Source organism: Asterias amurensis, chromosome 6, assembly GCF_032118995.1.
Source record: "Asterias amurensis chromosome 6, ASM3211899v1".
Classification (NCBI taxonomy): domain Eukaryota; kingdom Metazoa; phylum Echinodermata; class Asteroidea; order Forcipulatida; family Asteriidae; genus Asterias; species Asterias amurensis.
Window position 1 is genome coordinate 20,732,124 of NC_092653.1, and position 21,473 is coordinate 20,753,596.

At 39.9% G+C, this 21,473-nt stretch overlaps 1 protein-coding gene across 1 annotated transcript in view; it reads right to left on the reverse strand.

Annotated features, from left to right (window-relative positions):
• The window catches only part of LOC139938064 (serine/threonine-protein phosphatase PP1-gamma catalytic subunit A), a 48,112-nt gene extending 37,792 nt beyond the window's left edge, over nt 1–10,320 (reverse strand). The window contains exon 1 of the mRNA XM_071933434.1: nt 10,112–10,320. Within this exon, the coding sequence (XP_071789535.1) occupies nt 10,112–10,166 (55 nt within the window). The 5' untranslated portion in view covers nt 10,167–10,320. The remainder of the gene's footprint in view (nt 1–10,111) is intronic.
• Between the last annotated feature and the right edge of the window lie 11,153 nt (nt 10,321–21,473).

Here is a 21,473-nt window from a genome sequence, read left to right on the forward strand (position 1 = left end):
TGGAAAGCAGTGATTTCTTTCCATTTACTTTTGTAAGTGTAGTGTACAGCTGGTCGGAATATCCAATGGAATCACACTAGATGCAGCCAAGTTGTTAGCCTTGCTCAAGGCAGTCGAATTATTCACTCCGAAAAAAGACCGCCGCTGTATAAAAACCCACCCGTATTCACTGTGCGTAAAACCCACCCGTATTCACTGTGCGTAAAACCCACCCGTATTCACTGTGCGTAACATCGCACGACACGATGCCCCCGTACACTATCCGCATGCGGAGGACGTCAGGCCGACAGCCTTGTAGGATCTGTGTTGAAGCCACTGACCTCATTACTATAACAAGCGAAGAGTTCCCACGGTCAGCTCATTACCATAATGCCCGCGAAAGACGAGACATGTTTACCTCACACACCACCACCACGGACGCATGATAGGGTCCAAAGGTCGTGATAAGGGAAGTGCGTGATTGGACGTCAAAATGAATAATTCATTTGCCTCACATCCTGTGTTGTCTGATTGGTCTGACCAACGATATACATATTCATGAGCTGCATACTAGCATATCCTAGAGCCCCCCCAATTTCGTCCACTATTGGAATTTTTTCAATACAACACATTAAAACGGGAAAATACAGACCCGACAAGGCTGTCGGCCTGACGGCCTCCGCATGCGGTTAGTGGTGTAAGAGTGCGATGACTTGTGTGAACAGTATTCGTGCGATGTGACAGTGTGTATACGGGTTGGTCATTCGGTGTGATCGCACACACCATGCACAGGGTATACGGCGGGTGGGTTTACAGCTGCGTCTTTTCGGAGCGAATAATGCGACTGCCTTGAGCAAGGCTACCAAGTTGTGTGCACCATACATACTGTATGTATGGACATGTGTATGCCAGTGACAACATGATGAGTTAGTTAGGAGTTAGTTAGGAGTTACGTATAACATTAGTGTGTTATCAATTTGTTTTATGTAGTAGGCCCTAAATGTTGCAAACTTGACATGATATATGCATGAAATGAGACATCATTTTTTCGCAGACAAAGTGTAACGCGAGTTACCGTAACGCGAGTTACCGACATGAGAGGTCCTCTCGGATTTGTTATCAATTGTTTTGTTATTATTTGAATGTAATCATGCGTCATACATGGCTATGTCATAGAAACACAGAAAAGTTTCCATCAGGGTTGCCCAGTTTGAGGAGAATTTGAAAACATAGCTGAAGTTTTTTATGCTATGTCCTTTTTATGTAACATGAGTTACCGAAAATTAAGCTGTTGTCAAAAGAAGACGAACAGTGTTTTAGAATTTATTTTGAGGGGGGTTGTTAGTCATAACTCCATTAATGTTCCTCAGAGAAATTCTACTTATCTGACCTCAAAATAAAAGAATACCAGCCCAAACATTAATGGAACTACCCCTTAAATGTAACGCGAGTTACCGTGGAATTGCCCATAGGGCTCTTCACTAAGTTTATATATATTGAGTTACATGAGAGCCATGTGTTATATTTTAGAGTATAGATCTTTCAAAAGTTGAAAAACCAGTGAGATTGTCACGGAGTCACAATGGAATGGCTGTGGTGACTAGCTGTCGAAATTGCACGTGTTGGACCAGATTGTCATTTGCCGCTCGAAAGAATCTCGTAACCCTCCGGCCTGGCGGCCGTTGGGAGGAGGATTACGTTATCGCAACTATCCTAGAACTAATTCGGTTTCGTTCCGCTATCGTCTCCCCTAACCTCATAGACGTACATCTCTCATGAATTTTGGAATCGCAAATCTCTCTTTTTTCTTCCCTTTTTTCTCGCCAAAATTAGGCTCTATGTGTCCTCTCATTGTCCCCTGGGACGACAGAAAATCCACTCCACAATCTCAAAAAAATTATTTAAAGGCAGTGGACACTATTGGTAATTGTCAAAGACCAGTCGTCTCACTTGGTGTATCTCAACATATGCACAAAATAACAAACCTGTGAAAATTTGAGCTCAATTGGTTGTCAAAGCTGCGAGATATGAATGAAATAAAAAATGCCCTTGTCACACGAAGTTGTGTGCTTTTAGATACTTGATTTCGAGACCTCAAATTCTTAATCTGAGGTCTCAAAATCAAATTCGTAGAAAATTACTTCTTTCTCGAAAACTATGTCACAGACCTCAAATTCTTAATCTGAGGTCTCAAAATCAAATTCGTAGAAAATTACTTCTTTCTCGAAAACTATGTCACAGACCTCAAATTCTTAATCTGAGGTCTCGAAATCAAATTCGTAGAAAATTACTTCTTTCTCGAAAACTATGTCACTTCAGAGGGAGCTGTTTCTCACAATGTTTTAAACTATCAACCTCTCCCCAATACTCGTAATCAAAAAAGGTTTTATGATAATAATTATTTTGAGTAATTACCAATAGTGTCCACTGCCTTTAAAATGATAAATTCTTGGCGTAATTCAGTCCCCAACCATGCCAACTACTCCCGTTTTACCACTACACTACAAATGCCGATTGTCCCCGACCGTGCGCGTATTTTTTTCCCAGGAAAAAGGACACATACAGAGGACACAAACGACACATACATAGTAACATAGAGCCCAATTTGGGCGAGAAAAAAAAGAAAAGAAAAAAAGGTTTCCAATTCCGAAATTCATTGAACCAGTATCGTTATTGCCGTGAGAGATGTGCGTCTATGTATGAGGTTACGGGAGACAATAGCATGATAGTGGAATGAAACCGAAAATAGTTCTAGGACTCGGGAGTAGCCAAAACGCGATGTCGGTCACTTCGTACCCAAGTCACTTCGTACCCAAATTGTCGTACCCAAGTCACTTCGTACCCAAGGTTGTAGCTAGGGCAAATTGGATGCCGGCTAATTTTGTCGAGAGCATGGTCGAGAGGGTGGGTGCAGGCCTCAAATTTCCCGATTTTTAGGGCAAGGCCTCTTTGGCCTTAAATTTGTCAAATTTTGAAAGGGCACCAAGGCCATGAGGTAGGGCACCAAGGCCAACTTAAAATTTCAAAAAGGGCATCAAGGCCATAAAAAATAAAGAACATGAAACTATTTCTGTTTCAGGTCCATGAAGGCTATTTTAATGAACCATTTCATTACTTTTGCTTTCCTTTAACCAAAATTTTTTTAAATGTATTTAATTTTATTGATTAATGGGAAGTAAAAGTATGCATCCATTTTTTGTTGCGATGGCCAGACGTAAACAATGAACTGTCACTTAACTGTGTGCAGCGGAGATTTTGTTGCGACAGCCGGACGTAAACAATGAGCTGTCACTTAACTGTGTGCAGAGCGGAGATTTATTCCACGGACATACATGTACCTTTCATGTACATGTACATGATGCGTGATTTACGTAACATGGCCCACGTGCACAAACATGTACGAGTACCAGTGAACAAGCACAATACCAGTGGAATAGGCGGACGCCCAACCTCGATTGGAACCGAAATTGTGACTAGCTGGTACCCATCATGGACAACCTTGCGTGGGTACGCGTGTTGCAAGATGAGTACCAGTGCGATTGTTCTCAAATGGTCGTTGCAAGTACATCCGGCCCGTGTATAAACTTCGAGTACACAATGTCTATGGATGCACGTCTGTCGTTCGTTTCTGCATCGTGCACACACAAATGGTCACACACACATGCACTGCATGCTGCCGTCCGTTTCAATTCCGTGTGATGAGCATTCAACCGACTGCGCTCTGTGTGCGTGTATTAATATAGGATGTACACGTACATGTAAGTGTATCAAAACATAAATATTTTGATCTCAAAAAGGACACGGCGGCCATCGGAGAAAAAGGGCACGGCCTTTTTGGCCGCGAAAACGTCCGATTTTCTCAGGGCACCACGGCCAGTTAGAAGGGCACCGGCGGCCATGGCCGTCGTGGCCGCCAGGAAATTTGAGGCCTGTGGGTGTAATGGGGCAGTGTAGCACCTCACAACCCGATGGGATCAACAGGGGCAGCGTCTTTGGAAGCTGAAGGGTTTTAGGTTTTGTTTAAGCTTTGATGGGTTCCCCAGGCTCTCTTGCCCATTTGTGCCTTGACATAGACATTGTCAGAGGAAAAAACATGTCCAGGGAGCCATAGAAAATAAATACTTATTAAGTTTAAAAGTAAAATGTTTGGGTAAAATAAAGAAAATATTCTGTTTACGATGTAAAGCCCATCTCAAAATAGGCAGGGTTCGAAATTAGCGGACGCCCGGTTGCCAAATGCGAGTGAAAATAGCGGCGGGCGAGTGAAAACCCTTTCTCACTAGTCCGCTGGGCGAGTCAAATAATTATTCCTTTTCAGTGGCAAAATCCCACAGAAAACTGTTACTAAAGCTTTTTAAAAAGTAAGTTTGACAATTCTAGATACTTGCTAGATTTAATTTGGCCGTGATCGGGACCTGAATTGCTGTCGTTCGTTTCAGAAAACACGTACAATCAATTGAAATCACGATGCACAAACCGCATGGTGCCGAGTATCCTCACAGTACACGATCGCCGACTGGTGAGTCAACCAAAATTCTATATCACCCACAGGTTTTTTTCACTAGCCTGCTGCATATATAATACCAAAAAAATTGAAACTAAAACAGAACAAAAAACAAAACACGGAAGTGAAGTCACTAAAGTTGGACGATTTTATCTCTTAATTTATGCCCTAAATTATCAACAACCATTTGAATGAACTTGTGCTTTGAGAATTGTTTGTTTTGAACATGTTCTGATCTCTGTTTGCAACAAAATCTTCGTGAATCAACTATCGGTCAACAACACACATTGAGAAATAATTCAATGAACTTTGGCCCGCAACGCCCTCTGTGGGCAGAAGTTGTCCATGTTATTAGAATTCCTCCAAGGCTGTGCATTGTGCACAGTCTGCAGGCGTAATGCACAACGTTCGCCAATTCTTTACTGTTTGTGAGCGTGTATTGTGAAGAAGGCTACCCAAGAAGATCATGAATATGGATTTATCAACAGCCATGAATATGGGTTTATCAACAGCCATCAATGGCCAATCACAGCGTGCTGAATCTTGGTTAAAATGGACTTCGGACTGCGTGTGTTATGTGCTGGGCATCTGCATGATCCAGTGGGCGACCGTGTGAGTATTATCATGTGGTTTTGTGCACAGGCCTGGAATTTCATCATTTTTAGGGCAAGGCCACTTTGGCCTTCGATAGGTGCAAATTTTGAAGGGCACCAAGGCCAAATGAAAGGGCACAAAGGCCAAAAATAATTTTTTTTTCAAGGGCACGGAATTTTTAAATGAGCGATATATGCAAAACAAGAAAATTTAAGCAAAGCACAAACATTTAAGTTCACAAGGTTAAATGAGTCTGGTGTTAAAACCAATTCTAAACAATGAAATGTGTATTTAAAAAAAAACGCACTTTTAATTTTATATAATGAAGAAAATAATTTTTAAAAAATGGCGCCCATTTTGATGACGTCAGCGAACGTGAAAGCAACAAATGCTTGAGAAAACCATTTTCTTAAAATAATGTATTACGACGACGCTACCTACCTATTGATGGGCATCCATTTCGGTTGGAACAACCTTATTTTAAAAACTTAATCAAAACTACAATTTGTTATACATTTTGCTTTGTGCGCCGCGCCAATAACCTCAAAGGGATGATCGGCATGCCGCACGTCGAAATTTAGAAAGCGGGTGATCGGACCATGATCAGACGGTCTTCGTGTGTACATTTCAAAACGGGAAAAAAAAAAATCAAAACCCACATTTTTGGACAATCTTATCCCCAAATTATGGCCCTAAATAATACTTTTTCCATCCAAAACCATTTCCATGAATTAGTGATTAGCGGTTCCGTCGTTAAGAACTTCGTTTGTAATAAAATAATCGAGATTCAATGATCAATGAACTATGCCCTGGATCGCGCACGCCCTCAATGGGCGAAAGTTGACATGTTTGAACATGCTTCGAGGCTGTACATTGTACCATTCTGTACATACGGCGGCACTGTGTGGTAATTCTTTCTCAGTTTGTGAACGTGCGTGTTATGTTGGAGTATATCAACTGCCAATCACAGCGTGCGGACTGTTCATGCACTATGCATTTAGTGGGTATTCCATTGTTGATGGTGAGTGTGGTGTTACACTCAGCATATAAATACGAACCATGTGGCCGTGTGTACATCATGTTTTAACGTTTGTTTACGATCGCATTTCTGATGCTATAATTTTGAAGTCGGCTCTGGCTTGTCAGGTACTCGTTTGATCTTATTAAATGCAGTCTAAAAATAGTCTCTTTGTACTTTTTGGGGCATTGCGGCCAATAATTTTAGCAGGGCGGCCAATTCTTTGGCAGGGTGGCCTAAATTTTAGGATGTGCCCGCCCTCCCAATTTACGTGTGGAGAACACTGCCCAACTTTTGTTTGGAAAAAACAAAACGAAGATTCGTTTCAAATTGTTTCCTTCGTCTCAACAACCGTACCCAATTCATTCACGTATGACATGACTTGGGTACGAAGTGACTTGGGTACGAAGTGACCGACATTCGCCAAAACGCACTCCTATGATGTAGGCCCCCTAGTCTGCTAGTAGTACTACTACAACTAGTCTATCACAGAGAAAGGCTACAATACAAAGGATAATTGTTATAACCCAACTGTTAAGTTAGCGTCGATGTATCCGGCAGGATATTTTGCTGACTTAACCAATGGAGATGGTAAAGTATAATACTAGGTTACTAGGTATAACCTTATAGTTAATATATTATCGTCATTTAATGTGTAATGTGTATCGGTACTACTCCTAGAACTATTTCCGTTTCGTCCGGGCTATCGTCCCGTAACCTCATAGGTTTATATCTCTCACGCGTTAAACGATGAATGGTTCAATCATTGTTCAATGAATTTTTGAATCAAAAATCTCTCTTTATTTTTATTTTAATCTCGCCAAAATTAGGCTCTGTGTGTCCTTTGATATCTCAATGTCCGAGGGGGCGACCAGAGAACCAACTCCGCAATCTCAAAAAATGTTATAAAGTTATAAATTCTTACCGTAATTCAGTCCCCAAATACTCCGTTTTACCACTACACTACAAATGCTGATTGTCTCCGAACGCATCGTGAAGTCACGACACAAGACGAGCGTGCGCATATTATTTGTTTCCCAGGACAAACGTGGAGAATTATCTACACACGTTTGTCCTAGAATAAAAAAACACTTGATCCGTGCTTTGCGTACAAAAACATATGGACACGCGTCTGGGAACCAGATGTCTGATTCCTAGACGCGTGTCCATATGTTTTGTACACATAGTTGCGATAACGTAACCCTCCTGCTGACGGCGAGTCACTCCCATTCGATGCAGGGCGAAATGGTCAAACACATACAATTTCGACAGCTAGTCAACAGGTTTGCTCAATTTTTACCCCTTTCGAAAATCATGACATAAATTTTTATGAACACGACCTTAATCCTCAATATCTAATGAATAACATTCAAAACACCATTGAGAAAGTATTTTGAAATAAAGTACAAAAACTTACCAGATCCCGGAGCGAAACAGTCACAATTTTCCCAGGTTCTATTTTGAACCTGTCGCTTCGCCATTTTGTGACTTCCCGATGTTCATTGCTGTTGGACTAAACCATTCTGTAAAAGGGGTGTTATAAGGCAGCGCGACAGTGCGTGTGCGCTGTCCGTTTACACTGCCCGCTGTTCACTCACTTAAAGCACTGCCGCACTGCAGCAACCCTTGTAACACCCCTTTTACAGAATGGTTTAGTCAAACTCGGCTGCGGCTCGGTCGGGAGGTAGTCAATTCAATTGGCTGGTACCTGCGGTTGTGTTCAGCACTTGGGGTCAGCGAATGGTAACCAGCGACAGGTTCAAAAATAGAACCTGGGAAATTTGTGACTGTTTCACTCCTGGAATCTGGTAAGTTTTTGTCCTTTTTTTCAAAATATTTTCTCAATTGTGTTTTTGAATTTTATTCATTAGACATTGAGGATTAAGTTCATGTTCATAGAATTTGTGTCATTATTTTTTAAAGTGGTAAAAAATGAGCAAATCAGTTGACTAAAATATTTCGCCCTGCATCGAATGGGAGTGACTCGTAACCCTCCGGCTACGCCGTCGGCAGGAGGGTTACATTATCGCAACTATTGTACACAAAGCACGGATCGAGTGTTTTTTTATATTCTAGGACGGAAGAACGAAAATTCTCCACGTTTGTCCTGGAAAAAAAAATAATATGCGCACGCTCGTCACGTGTCGTGACTTCGCGATGCGTTCGGGGCCCAATTTCATGGCTCTGCTTACCGCCGAACTCTTCGCTTACGATCGCGATTCCGCGCTTACATGCAAGCGCCAAATTTATGCACTAGCCTTGTAAACGTAGAATGCCTAGTAACGTGCAGTACGCACGCGCAGAAGCCCAAATTCGCCGCTAACCCGTGAAATACGCTTGCCGAAAGCACAGAATTCCCTGCTTCCGTAAGCGCCGATTCTGTGCTTATGGTTAGTTGCGATATCGTAACCCTCCTGCCGACGGCGGAGCCGGAGGGTTACGAGTCGCTTCAATCAAAAAACGGCGAAATGGTCAAACACGTACAATTTCAACAGCTAGTCAACAGATTTGCTCGATTTTTCCCCTTTCGAAAATCATGACTTAAATTCTAAGAACACGACCTTAAAGGAACACATTGCCTTGGATCGGTCGAGTTGGTCTTTGAAAAGCGTTTGTAACCGTTTTTTATAAAATGCATATGGGTAGAAAGATGTTGTAAAAGTAGAATACAATGGTCCACACAAACATGCCTCAAAATTGCGTGGTTTTCCTTTTACCTCGTCGACTAACACGTCGGCCATTTATGGGGGTCAAAATTTTGACTCCCATAAATGGCCGACCGTGTTAGTTCGCACAGTAGTAGGAAAACCACGCAATTTCGAGGCAAACTTATGTGGATCATTGTATTCTACTTTTAAAACATCTTTCCAACCATATGCATTATATAAAAAACAGTTACAAACGCTTTTGTTTTGACCAACTCGTCCGATCCAAGGCAACGTGTTCCTTTAATCCTCAATATCTAATGAATAACACTCAACACACTATTGAGAAAGTATATTGAACTAAAGTACAAAAACTTACCAGATCCGGAGCGAAACAGTCCCAGGTTCTATTTTGAACCTGTCGCTACGCCATTTTGTGACTTCCCGATGTTCATTGCTGTAAGACTAAACCATTCTGTTAAAGGGGTGTTATAAGGCAGTGCGGCAGTGCGTGTGCGTTGTCTGTTTACTATGGCCGCTGTTCACTCACTTAAAGCACTGCCGCACCCCTTGTTACACCCCCTTTTACAGAATGGTTTAGTCAAACTCGGCTGCGGCTCGGTCGGCTGGTACCTGCGGTTGGGTTCAGCGCTTGGGGATGCGCATGGTAACCAGCGACAGGTTCAAAAATCGAACCTGGGAAATTTGTGACTGTTTCGCTCCTGGAATCTGGTAAGTTTTTGTCCTTTTTTTTCAAAATATTTTCTCAATTGTGTTTTTGAATCTTAATCATTAGACATTGAGGATCACCTTCGTGTTCACAGAATTTGTGTCATTATTTTTTAAAGTGGTAAAAAAATGAGCAAATCTGTGGACTAAAATATTTCTTTGTTTTTCGATTGAAGCGACTCGTAACCCTCCGGCTACGCCGTCGGCAGGAGGGTTACGTTATCGCAACTATGCTTATGGTAAGCAGAGCCATGAAATTGGGCCCAGCAGAGTTCGGGGACAATTAGCATTTGTAGTGTAGTGGTAAAACGGAGTATTTGGGGACTGAATTACGGTAAGAATTTATAACTTTTAAAAAATTTTGAGATTGCGGAGTGGGTTCTCTGGATGGTCGCCCCCTCGGACATTGAAATATCAAAGGACACATACATTTTGGCGAGATTTAAAATTAAAATAAAGAGAGATTTTCGATTCCAAAATACATTGAACAATGATTGAACCATCATCGTTTAACGCGTGAGAGATATAAACCTACGAGGTTACGGGAGACGATAGCCGGACGAAACCGAAATAGTTCGAGGAGTAGGCCTATACCATGTATACCGGTACAGAGTAAACCTACAAATTATGATTGGATCTTACCTTCTAATAACCGCTGTATAACACTATCAACATTAATTTTATCTGCATCGGCCATTTGAACAGCTTCTTAAACTCAATAAGATGTCAGTTAGTAAATTAGAAATTCTCAAATAATCAGGATGACGGTTGATGAACATGTAACTAGTTCAATTATCGTACTGTCCAAAAATTATTAATCTTCGAAGATGGCGATGGTCGATCTGAATGCGCATGCGCGCAAGTATAAGCACATAACCGCAGGACGCAAGCGCAGTTTCGAAATGTTTCCCTGACAATTTATTTTGTAGTTAGGCCGTGTCCGAATTGGCGACTTCGGCTACAGCTACGGCTAGGGCGCGCGCGTCTGCCATTCTTCAACACTGACAGACGCGCTGATCTAGCCGTAGCTGTAGCCAAAGTCGCCAATTCGGACACGGCCGTGTCCGAAACGGCGACTTCGGCTACAGCTACGGCTAGATCGCGCGCGTCTGCTATTCTTCAACACTGGTAGACGCGCTGATCTAGACGTAGCTGTAGAGTTATATATAGTCTGGTTCCCAGACCCAAAAATCAATAGGAATCTTTGGTCAGGGGACCAGACTATTTATTTTGACCCTTTTCGATCATAAAAACGACTGGATTTGGCTTTGGCTTTGGATCCAGTCGCCGGAGCCATTACGGAACGCCGTATCTTTCGGCTTTGGCTTGACTACGTCACATTCATGATCAAAAAACTTTTTCTTGCGGGAGCCTTTTAGAATCTTCGGTTTAAAAAAAGTGACAAATTCGGCTCTTTTGAGGACATTTATTAGACTAGCCTAACATTAAACAACAGTCTTCGCATGGGACGCCATACGGAAACTTTTCCTTCACATGATATCACCATCACCAACTGAGAAGGCAAACACATTTCATCAATCAATAGTCACGATATTAATATTAGGGTAAGTTTTGAAATATAATAAAATGTAATTTTTGGATGGGTTACTCACCATGCATGGGGATAGACCCAGTAACTGGGGCGCTGTATTCCTTTTTCGAAATTTTGACATTATCTTATGTATGACCGATTCGTAGCTTCATACGTTAATAACGTATAACGTCGTTATCGACCCTCATACATATGTTTTCGAACCCCAACTTTGATTCCCGTTTACCGCGAGATTGTGCAAGCTGCACCGGTGACAGAAGCTACGCAGTTTACTCACGGTCTGTATTTTCATCAGGCTTAATCATGCTGAGAATAAAGTTTCCTGTAGTTGGTTATGATCAAACATTTATAAAATGATTGATTTTTGGTACTAATCACAAGTGCATTATTATGCCAACATTCAAATGAGTCAAAGAAACGGGTACCGGTCACTTCGGCACCTTGCAAACTCGGCACCTGCAAACTCGGCACCTTGCACACTCGGCACCTACAAACTCGGCACATGTACAAACACAAACTCGGCACCCAGTTGAAAAAGTTCGATTTTTTTACACTGCGTGGTACGGTAGGCCTATTTTTTATTTAAAAGTTCAGTCCCACCATAGTTCCATAAAAAGCTTGATCCTGTTATAAAGTAAGAAGTAATAACATTACAAATAAAAAATTATTGGAATATAATTATCGTAAAGTACCAAAAAATAGAAGCGACGTTATATAGCACGGGACAGAAAAAATAACACTGAAGGGAGGTGCACCATATGCACGCCATGAGCTACCACGCACAGAACTGTCGCAGAACCGTCGGGAAATTAGTCCCCCGATCACGGCCGGCTGGCGCCTTTCGGCAAATCATGCAAAACATCCTTCGAAAACTATTAACCAAACTAAACAAACATTTATTCAACTTATTCAAAGCCCAAAACATAAAAATGGCGCCGCACTTTCACCGACATGGACGCAATTTCAGCCTAAAAACAACATTAATTTTAAAAACTTGTTGACTGAACACGGTGCGGGCGCCACGGTCAATTCCTGATGGGGGCCCAAATTTTCTCGCGAGTCGGGGAATTTTTATCAACTTCCATATAACTAGTGATTTTGCCATTAACAGCGTTTACAAAGCTACTTACTATCAAACCATTTTTTATTGCGTAAGTACATAGTACACGTACGTTACTTTATTTTTTAAACACTTCACTCTTCAAGGTAATATTCCTTGGTGCCGAGTTTGTTAGTAAATAAAACGCCGGTGCCGAGTTTGTATGGTGCCGACATTCTTGGTGCCGAGTGGGTGCCGAGTTTGCAAGGTGCCGAGTTTGCAAGGTGCCGAGTTTGCAGGTGCCGAGTTTGCGAGGTGCCGAAGTGTCCGGTATTCAAAGAAACTGGTCCTACTACTTGCCGTCAACTCGCCGACTTGCTGCAACTTGCCGTCAACTCATTTTCGTGCCGTCAACTCATTAAATTCACATTAAAAATTTATAAATGGGGCACGGAAGTGTTAAGTCTGGGCTAAACTACATATTTCTCATGGTTTTCAGTAAAATTTCATTCACAAAAACGACTTTGTGTTGATAAAAAAAAAGTAGCAATCATGACATTGACATCTGGGCCAAGACTAATCCATGTGAAAAAGCAACATGGCGACCGATGGTTTTGCTGCTTCGAGATAATTTTTTCACAAGATAAAAAACGAAATTTTTATTCCGAAATATGACCTAAAACATACGCGAATTATCTTTGAGCTGATACTTTACTGTTCTATGCTTCTTTTGTGGATTTTAAATATATATTGGAGGGGTTGACGGTGAGTTGACGGCGAGTTGACGGCAAGTAGTAGGACCCAAAGAAACATCAACCATCATACTATCTGCTAGATTGAATTTCATTCTGCTTTAGTCACTAGATGGATTAGTTGCGATAACGTAACCCTCCTCCCAACGGCCATCGGGAGGAGGGTTACGTTATCGCAACTATAGATGGATCACGTGAGGTGGTTACTATGGATAACTTTCCGTATGGCGCCACCACTTTTTCACTTTCCACTTTTTCACTCATTTTTACAAAAAGGGATATCTCAGTGAGGTAAATTAGATACTATATTATTTCATGTCGAATGAAAAAGTGGTGGCACCATACGGAAACTTTTCCGTTACTATTTGGGATTCTATGGTGTGCCAATATGGGGAAAAAATTTAAATATTTTAAGTGAAAATGACAACAATTTTTTTTTTTATTAACTGCATACTGTAATAAATTCCGATAGCGTAATAAATATTATGTCTACATTAAAGAGAAAACATCATAGATTGGTTTATTATCTCCTGAAACCAAACATTACTGGTCTGAAATGGGGGAAAACGGATGTTATGAAGTGTGTGTGCTTCAAAGGGGGTGGGGTGTTTTACTTTCATGCCGTATGATATCTCTGGATTCTAATATAGTAGCCAATGCCTTAGGACAAAAATGTAATTAAATTTGTTAAGTAGTAATTGAATAATATTTTTGATTTATTTTGCACGCCATACTTGCTTCTGAATATTCAATAAAAAAACAACCAATGAAAGGTGTGAAAGCATATGACGTTGTTGTTGCTCCAATGTCGTGCATGCATTATAAGCACTGTTAATGGTGGACTGTCTCTCGCAACGTAAAACCTAATCTTAAAAAATTCCAACACACCTTGAAGTGTAAGTGTTATTGTTAAAAAATTTGATAGATGATTTGGAAAAAAAACATTTAGTTTTTGATTGTGAACAATTTTCCTGTTATCCTACTGAAAACACATGACACCAGGATACTTCCAGAAACTATAAGGCAAGCTCACAGGGGAGCCTTATATAGTTTGCTAGAAGTAATGATCGATAATGTCAAAATTTCGGGGAAAAAAGGAATCTAGCGCCCCAGTTACTGGGTCCATGCTGGGTCTAGCATGGGGATGGTTACTCTGCCTGGTAGTGGTAGTTGCGAGGGGTATCGGTCACTTCGGCACCTTGCAAACTCGGCACCCTGCAAACTCGGCACCTTGCAAACTCGGCACCCACAACTTCGGCACCTTGCAAACTTGGCACCCACAAACTTGGCACATGTACAAATACAAACTCGGCACCCAGTTGAAAGTTTGATTTTCACACTGCGTGGTAGGCCTCATTTTCTATGTAAAAGTTCAGTCCCACAAATAGTCCCAGAAAAAGCTTGATGTTCCTGTAGTTATTAGTAATAACATTACAAATGTTACTGGAATATCGTAAAATTTACCGGAAAATAGAAGCGACGTTATATAGCACGGAAAAAAAATAACACTTGACGGAGTGTGCACCAAACGATCTGTTGGTGTGTGCACGCCACAAGCTATCACGAACAGAACTGTCGCGGACTCCCGTCGGGGATTAGCCCCCAGTGCCCTCGGCAAATCACGCTCTTTTAAAAATAAAAAAATCTAATAATACAGTGCTACACACATCGGTGTATATGGGTAAAAACCACAAATTAATATTCTTTATCCCCGATGCAAATTTAACATCTATTAAACCATTAACCAAACTAAACAAACCCTAAAAATTGTTCAAAGTCCAAAACATTAAAAAATTGGCGCCGCACTTTCACCGACATGGACGCAATTAACTCAGCCGAACAACACTTTAAAAACTTTTTGACTGAACACGATGCGGGCGCAACGGTAAATTTCCTTGGGGCCAAATTTTCTACAGAGTTCGGAATTCTTATCAACTCACATTAGTTATTCTGCCTCTAACAGCATTTTCAAAGCTACGTTACTTTATTTAAAACCACTTGACTCTTCGAGGTGATATTGTTTGGTGCCGAGTTTGTTAGTCAATAAAAGGCCGGTGCCGAGTTTGTATGGTGCCGACATTCTTTGTGCCGAGTTTGCAAGGTGCCGAGTTTGCAGGTGCAGAGTTTGCGAGGTGCCGAAGTGTCTGGTATTCGTTGCGAGGGTACCGGTCAACTCGGTCCCAAGCTAACTTGGTCCCAGTCAACTCGGTCCCAAGTCAACTCGGTCCCAAGTCAACTCGGTCCCAAGTCAACTCTCGTCCCAAGTCAACTCTCGTCCTTTATTTCCTTATTTTTTTATTTTGAAAACTGTTTTTATATTATTTTTTATTAATTTTAAATGTAAGTTCACTTGAATGAATAAGGGAATAAATAAAGGGGTAGCGACGAGTTCTTCAACGGCCGTTTAAAGCCGGCAGGGTCGGCGTCCGTGTGATAAATGCCCGAGCCAAAGGCGAGGGCCTTTATCGCACTGCAACGACCCTGCAAGGTTTTAAACGGACGTTTAAGAACGAGTCTCTACTCTTTCATTCCCATTCATAAATGCCCTTTTGTTAAAAAACGTGAAAAATACAGGGGTGATTCCATTAAAAGGTGGAATTTTCTTAGAAAAATAAAGCTGCTCCCAGAATTGAATTTTTATCATTATATCATTCCAAACATGTCCAAGTGTCAGAGGAATTTTTTTTTTCTGTTCCGATATTGTTAACTGTGAAAAAATTACTTTTCCAATAGTGCACTTTGGTTGGAAAAACAGTATTTTTTTTAATGGTTTTATCAATTTGACCTATTTTTATAGTCAGTATCAATTTTTTTTCAAAAAGTATAAATGAGAGCAAGTATGGGCAGTATTCTTTCAGAAAAAATATGTAACATTTCAATACAACTCAATGTACACTTGTGTCAACACTTGGTTTGAGGTACTCTCAGAGAGCGTAACGCGTGTTACCAAAACACACCCTTTTAAATATAATTACTAAACAACCTGGTTTCAAATGCTGCAACTTTTAATTTTCCTCCTACTAATAAGGGCTCATGTAAAAACAGTAAAAACTTAGGTGAATTCTTAACCACCGCTTCACAATGAGCCTTCGAAAACTGTAACGCGTGTTACCATGTAACGCGTGTTACCAATGTAACGCGTGTTCCCATGTAACACGTGTTACCAATGTAACGCGTATTACCAAGCCCAATACACTGTATACAATGGTCAGATGGGCACAGAACACAGTTTAAAAACTAAAATATTCCTGCCACATTACATGGCCTGGTAGGCAAGCATAATGTGAATGATGTGGAACTACTTTTCAATATCCGATAGCAAAGGACATGTCAATGGAATGGGGGGTCAATTTAACGATTCTAAGCGTGGGGAGTTGTTTTTTGTGGTTAACGATTGGGATTATTTCCGTGGTGAAGTAATGCAAGTAAGTGAAGAAAATGACTTCAGTGTTCTCGGGATGCCCCCTGCTTGAAGGAATGGAAGTTGGCAAGTTCTAAAGATTACAAAACATTATATTTTAGGAATCATATTATTAGGAAACTGGAGAACCCGTGGTAGTAAACAGTCGCATGCACTACAAATTTTGGGATACGTAGAGCAACTAAAAAAATAAATGAATAAAAAGGTCTATAGCTACTGCTTTGCTCTTCAAATATGATGTGCAACTGATATTGGTTGCTAAATTTGAGAAATTGTAACTCAACAATTGAAATAACATAAATAATGTAGCAAGACAAATTGTAACGCGTGTTACCTTAAATTTTGTGATATGTAGAGCAAAACGTTAAGTAAAAGGTCTATTTAATTTTTTGCTCTTTAAATATGATGTGCTACTGATATTGCTTGATATTTTTTGAGAATTTGTAACTCAACAATTGAAATAACATAAAAACATGTAGCTTGGGACCGTAACGCGTGTTACCAACTGTTTTGCAATTTACTAAAAAAGTTACACTTGGATTATTGTAATTATTTTGGTATGATAAACCTTAGTCCCTCTGAAATAACGTAGTTTTTGAGAAAGAGGTAATTTCTCACTAAAATATTATAAGACTTGTGTTTTTTCTTTTATCATTTTCTTGCAACTTCAATGAGCAATTTAGCTCAAATTTTCACAGGTTTGTTATTTTATGCATATTATGTTAGGATACAAGTGAGAATACTGGTCTTTGACAATTACCAAACGTGTCCAGAGCCTTTAAGTTAAGAAGCACAACTCCTTTTTGTTTCAAAAGTCGGTTCCATTCCACACTGTCTATTGTGTTGTGCCATTCGATCAGGGTGCTGGTTTTCGTAGCCCCTAGTGGAGTGGCTTATCTGAAATAACAAAACTCTTTGCTATTGCTATTGCTATTGCTACAGTGCTCAATGTATGGGGAGTTCACATTCAACAACTCCCCCACAACTCCCCTTTAGTACAGCACCAAAGCGTTCTTACACTGTTATATGGAAACCAGCACACTGATCGATAACAGCACCATGCGGATAATGTGTTTGCACGAGCATCCGCAATGTGCAATTTTGTTGTTATGCTCGCTGTTTACATTACTTTTTCAAGGCAAGTCTATGTGTATCTTTTGGTTAATCCTAAATAGTTTTCAAGTTTTCAAGGTTTGAAAAATAAATAAATAGCTTGCACAAATTTAGTCTTGTGAAGTGATTATTTACTGTGTCTTGAGTATTGTCAACATTTTCAAACATTTGTTTCCCTTTTCAAAAAGGGTTACATCTAAATCTTAGGTACATGTAAACATGTAAACAGTGAAAGCATTTTATGGAAGACAAATAAGTTATTTTCACGTCACAAAAAGGTTTTATAACAGGTTGTGAGTAACGTATAAAAAAACCTTTTTAAACGTTTACAACATGTTTTTAAAACGTATTTTAAACATCTTACAAGAAATTCAACATAGTTATTTTTGCATTATATTCACGTCTTTAATACGTTACATGGAAACATTAATAGAACGTATTAATAACTCCTTTTAAACAAGTAAAAAAAAATTTAAACATATTCGAAACATCGTACAAGTTTAAAAAAATTAAACATAGTTATTTTTACGTTATTTTCCTGTTATTGTCACGTTTTTAAAACGTTACATGTAAATGTTTTTAAAACCCCCAAAAAACTCCACAGAATTACGTTTTTTAAACATACTATTGAAACCTATTTTTTTTACGAAATGCAAACGTTTGTTTTACGATTAAAAAACCTTAAATGGGTAGCTGGGATATGATCACCCATGTGGTGCTATAATTTTGAATTCATAAATTACCTCAGACAGTTTCGCTATTCCTATTGGTGGAGAGCACGTCACATGTGGGTGTTTAAACGGTTGATAACGACTACAGCTGGAGCTCTGTTTATAACTGGTTGTTTTCGGATACTACGCACTCGTTACGGGCGATGCGGACGCTGTTGGTGAGTGTGAAAGGAAAACAAGAAACGTCTTGCACCAAGACTACGCGCACGAAGCACATCCGAAAACAGTCGTCTCAGTCATAAAAATGCAACACACGTACAGAGCTCAAGGACGTTGGAAAACGGATAAGTTTTTCAGAGTTTCTTACTTTATTACGCCTTCCAACCAAAGAGGAATTTACGAATGGGAATAAAAAAGTAGTGACTCGTTCTTAAACTGCCGTTTAAAGTCCTGCAGGGTCAAGGCTGTGCGATAAAGCCCCTCGCCTTCGGCTCGGGCCTTTATCACACAGCCACGACCCTGCCGGTTTAAGAACTCGTCGCTACCCTTTTGTTCCCTTAAATAATAATGTGGAGGGCTGCATTGATTGTTTGATCATACTCTTAAGATTGTAACATCTTCTCATTTCACACAGTTACACGGCGTACATGAATCTGCAGGAAAGCATCCATGTGAGAAGCATTCAGAACAATATAAGAAGTCATCAGTAGGCCTGGGCGTCTAGTGAAATTTCCTACTTGTCTAGTCTTGCCTCAAATACATTGTAGTCCCAACTTTGACACTAGTCGCGACTAATTTTTAACTCATATATCAATATAAACCACAAGGGAAACTGACTGGGTAAATTTTGAAATGATTTTTGGGGTTGAACAAAGAATTGACTAGAGTGGGATTCGAACCAAGACCTCCGGATTAACGTGCCGGCGCTCTACCAACTGGGCTATCTAGCCCTATATTGGTGGTGTCCCTATTTTGTCAATATCTTTGTTCGGGGGTGCCAGTCAGAAGCCAGACAACCGTTAACTGCCGTGTAGCCAGGGATCACACCCAAATTACGATACAACCTGGGAAGCGGCAGCCAGGGGAACATCTTAAGGGGATGCGACTTTTTGTTTCAGATATCAATATAAACCACAAGGGAAACTGACTGGGTAAATTTTGAAATGATTTTTGGGGTTGAACAAAGACTAGAGTGGGATTCGAACCAACGACTTTCGCGTCAGTTCCTCAGTTGGTAGAGCGCCGGCACATTAATCCGGAGGTCGTTGGTTCGAATCCCACTCTAGTCAATTCTTTGTTCAACCCCAAAAATCATTTTTAACTCCTAAGATACATTGCGGCATATTGTTTGCTGCCGGTGCATTATAGTCAAATTCAAGCTGAAAGGATTGAATATGTTGGGAAAAGTGTGAGCGAAAATTGGTTCACCAAGCGGTAGTGAAGACTTTTTTTGAATTAGTCAAGGCAGCATAATTATCTGGGTAGTTGAAAATTTGTAGTCGTAACTCGACTAGGCAATCAATAGTCGCGACTTTGACACAAGTCACACTGTCGCTCAGGGCTTATAGTCATCAGTAGAGGAAATATCACCTGTGATTCAGCAGAAGAAACTTCACCAGTGGTGATAAAGATATAAGTTCAATTCTAATTCAGCAAAAGTAGCACTCAGCAAACTGATCTGTACTTATTTGCTCATATTTGCTAGCCACTAACTACAGCTGAAAAATATAGATTTGAAAAAGCTTGAAAATTCTGAAATACTAGCTGAACAGTTGCCATAAGTAATCGTGTTTCCTGCACTACAAGTGGACACTAACATTTTCTCAGCTATAGAGAAGATGAGGACAACAAATTTATTTATAAGCACCGTCTTATTTGTAATCTTAAAACTTAAGCTAATTGTTACTTTTGTTTAAAGACAGTGTACACTATTGGTAATTGTCAAAGATCAGTCTTCTCACTTGGTGTATCTCATCATATGCATAAAATAACAAACCTGTGAAAATTTGAGCTCAATCTGACTTTGAGTTGCAAGATAACTATGAAGAGAAAAAAACACCTTGTCACACGAAGTTGTGTGCGTTTAGATGGTTGATTTTGAGACCTCAAGTTCTAAACATGAGGTCTCAAAATCAAATTCGTGGAAAATTACTCGTTGCTACAAAACTAGGTCACTTCAGAGGGAGCTGTTTCTCACAATGTTTTATACCATCAACCTCTCCCCATTACTCGTTACAAAGTAAGGTTTTATGCCAATCATTATTTTGAGTAATTACCAATAGTGTCCACTGTCTAGCCATTGGATACTTTCGGAAAAACAGTATTGTTCAAAGGCCCACACTTCGTGTATCACAACTTAAAATAACAAACCTGTGAAAACTTAGGCTCAATCGGTCATCGGAGTCGGGAGAAAGAAACGTGTTTCCGCACGTTCGTCGTGTCATGACATGTGTTTAAAATAAATCCGTAATTCTCAATATCGAGAATTGATAATTGTTTTAATGTTTTCTCAAAAAGTAAAGTATTTCATGGAATAATATTTCAAGAGAAGTCTCACCATTACCTTCTGTAAACCCTGTAAGTTATTTGTAAATATGTGAACTTTTATATAATAAAATAAAGTTTTCTTTGTAGTATACGGCAATGCTTGATAGTTGGAGTATATTTTTTATTCTAATAGAATAGAATTAGAATTCTATTAGAATTCTAATAGAATAACATCACTTCCAAATTTCGCTGCTTCAGGGTTTGTACAAGTTTTTGTCTTAATTGGTTAGTCAGCAACATGCCTTGCATTGAAACTATGTTTTATGACAATTTTGGTCTGTTTTTGTTGATGAAAACAATCATGATTAGTAAGCTTTCACTAAAATAAATTGTTGTTTAATCAAGTGAAGCTACACAAAATTGAACAGGAAGTGGGCTGTTTTTATAATTATTAAAAGTTATTTAGGTATTTTTAAAAATTAAATCGTCACAAAGTGAACATGCATATGTTACAATAAAAATTGTTGCAGTATGATTATTGTTGTTTAATTAGTTGTGTTTTTACAATCATTTTAATGTCTCACAAAAAAAAAAAATATGACGCACGTTTGTTGTCACACATTATTATATTTCCTAAGTGAGCCACATGAAGCCGAAGCCAGGAGTGCATTTTGGCAACCCCAACCAGGATCATTGGTCATCGCTTGAGCGTTTTCGCGTGTACGGTTGAGCGCAGTGACGATGTTGACTTGTTGAGTCTGTTGGGCTTTGGTTGGGGTCGCTAGAATGCACTCCAGTGAAACCCAAGTTTGTGAAACAAACTGGACGCCATTTGGTTAATCGGAAGCCAAAGCCCCAAAAAGTTAATCCAAAGCCTGAAGCCAAATTCAGCCATTTCGAAAAGGGCTTTAAGGTTGACAATTAATTTGCACTGGAACCTGGCTGGCTGTACCATGGAGCTGTATTTTT